Raw genomic sequence first — 2,566 nt, forward strand, 5'->3', positions numbered from 1 at the left:
AATACCAAATAAAGTGTTCTTCCACCTAAAATCACTACCACAATTCTCAGATAATGTATAAGTACTGTATTAGGGGCGCACGCGTGTGTGTGTTGTCATGTTGTGGTTGTTGTTAGGTCATCCTAATGTTGGCAAGTCATCACTGATTAATGGATTAGTTGGCAAAAAAGTATGTTTGGTAATGATCATTAATGAAATAATCAGGATCTCACAGGTTGTCAGCACTTCGCGTACCCCTGGCCACACCAAACATTTTCAAACGATTTACCTCACTCCAACTGTTTGTTTATGTGATTGTCCTGGTTTGGTGTTTCCATCATTAGTAAACAAACGAATCCAGGTAATTAACACATGTACGTTGAACGTAGTGTTGCACCGATAATCGGTTCAATAATCGGTATCGGGCCGATATTGGCTACTAGCCGATTAATCGGTTTTGATTAAATCAAGGCCGATGTTAATCTCCACTGCTCTATGTAGTATAATGATTGGATATGACTAAAACACGGAACGGACTGGGAAAACGGACTCACAAACGGACTGGAAGAAACTTCCCTGAAAACATTTTTAGCCATAGAAACTCACTAAATCGCTGCTACAAAGAATGTAACACGTAACAACAGCCTTAAACAAACCTCTAAATAACACAGACTGTATTTGTAGTAGCCAGTGCCCTGCACTGCCAGCTGATTAAATACAACGTGGGCACGAAGCCGGCCTGCCTACCTATCACGAGCTGTCCGCACCTCATGAATTCCAAGTAACATAGTGTCTTAACAGACTTAAAGCTTGTGTCTTGTCTTGTCTTGTTGACACATGCAAAAACAAGTGCGCTTTTAATTAAACACAAAATGAATTTAATTTCAGACTATCTTTAAGCACAGGGCTTAATCGGCTTGAGCACACTTCGACATCGTGTTCAGAGCAGTTCAGAGGTTTGTTTCAGGTCGTTGTTGTGTGTTATATTCTTTCTAGCAGCTATACAGTGAATTTGTATGGCCAAAAAATGTTTTTCAGGCAAGTTCTTCCCAGTCCGTTTGCTAGTCCGTTTTCTCAGTCCGTTCCGTGTTTTAGTCATATCCGGGGAGGCTAGACATAAGTTATTTGGCATTTTAATTAAGTTATGTGTTAATGGTTTAGCGGTGACTACAAGCCATGCCCATAATAAACTGTCAGGGTTTAGACCATGTCCAACAATAAACTGAGGTTTTTAGGTTTCTATGTAGTACCAGCCACTTGTCTCAACTGCATAGCAGTAGTAAAATGTACTTAAAACCTGTTTACCATGAGTAACTTTTACTTGTGGTATACATCTAACTTTACATTTTAGCCTAGAATGAGCTGTATATCAATGGTTATGTCACTAATATGAGCCATTTAATAATGATGAGGATGAGTGTTAGTGTTATTAGTGAATATCGGATCGGTTATCGGTATCGGCTAATTCTGTTGCTTAATATCGGTTATCGAAATAATTAGCTAATTTGGATATCGGTGCAACACTAGTACGTTGTGCACTGTATTCTGTGTTTTTTATGTATGATTTGGCACATCAGAATTTTGATTTTCAAGGGTATTCTATTTCAAGAGTGCATGTTTAAAGTACTGTACATGCAGAATTTGAATAAATGGACCTTTAAATTAAGTAACATGTAGGCTTGCAAAAAAGCTAATTTAACAATCCCAACTCTGGGGGAAAGCAAATTTTCATCATCAGCTTTGGCATATTCATAATCGCATGTAACAATAATTATAGGAATTTATTGTTTAAAGAACAGCTTTTATTATACTCCTGGGCAACCAACCACCCTTTTTAGTTTTGTGTCCATGGAAGGTAATATCGTGTATGCTGATCAAGTTACCATTTCAATGGCATAGGATGACATATACCCTGTAACTGTGAATAGTTTGGTTGTCAAAGTTCAGTGACCTCACAATAATTGCTAAGCAACCATAAACAATATTGTTAACCATTTCCTGATTCTTTATTTGTGTACATGTTACCAAAGTATATACATTCATGTTAATTGTGCATGTTTCTAGATACTATCAGGCATTTATCCAATTGCACAAGTACGCGAGCCATATACAGCTGTTGGTTATTTGGCAGAAAGGGTGCCTCTGATAAAGCTTTTACAACTTCAACATCCCAACCCACCAAGGTACAGTACACATAAACTTTGTTTTAATTATATACATCACCTTTAAGTATAACCATCTGCAGTGGAGAACAGGAATCTATGGTATGGACAGCTTGGGATATTTGTGATGGTACAAGTTAATATCTCATATATGTTAGTGTTATTTATTCATATATACATACAGCATGGGCTAACAAGAAACAGTATTTCACTGCCAAGGCCTCACGATTGGATACTTACAGAGCTGGTAATGTGGTAGGAAGCTGTGTGTGTATTTTGTATGCTTTCCATCAACAGCGAATAGCTTGTTAAGACTGGCACTTGATGGTAGAATCTCAATGTTCTTTGTTCCTCCACAGTTTACCAAACAGAGAGGTATGATTATAATAATTTAATGTAGGAGTCTTCATGTTTTTTTAATGTAG

The 2,566-nt window shown here is 37.4% G+C and overlaps 1 protein-coding gene across 2 annotated transcripts in view; it reads left to right on the top strand.

Moving 5' to 3' along the window:
• Positions 1-2,566, top strand: part of LOC136266010 (guanine nucleotide-binding protein-like 1) — a 53,411-nt gene that overhangs the window by 50,431 nt on the left and 414 nt on the right. Inside the window, exons 12-17 of one of the 2 annotated variants that reach the window (XM_066060961.1) lie at positions 117-169; positions 215-340; positions 2,044-2,162; positions 2,210-2,271; positions 2,326-2,388; positions 2,439-2,516. In XM_066060961.1, coding sequence (XP_065917033.1) covers positions 117-169; positions 215-340; positions 2,044-2,162; positions 2,210-2,271; positions 2,326-2,388; positions 2,439-2,516 — 501 coding nt within the window. The remainder of the gene's footprint in view (positions 1-116; positions 170-214; positions 341-2,043; positions 2,163-2,209; positions 2,272-2,325; positions 2,389-2,438; positions 2,517-2,566) is intronic. The other variant, XM_066060963.1, reaches the window with a different exon arrangement.

This window comes from Dysidea avara, chromosome 9 (assembly GCF_963678975.1).
Source record: "Dysidea avara chromosome 9, odDysAvar1.4, whole genome shotgun sequence".
NCBI classification, from domain to species: Eukaryota; Metazoa; Porifera; class Demospongiae; order Dictyoceratida; family Dysideidae; genus Dysidea; species Dysidea avara.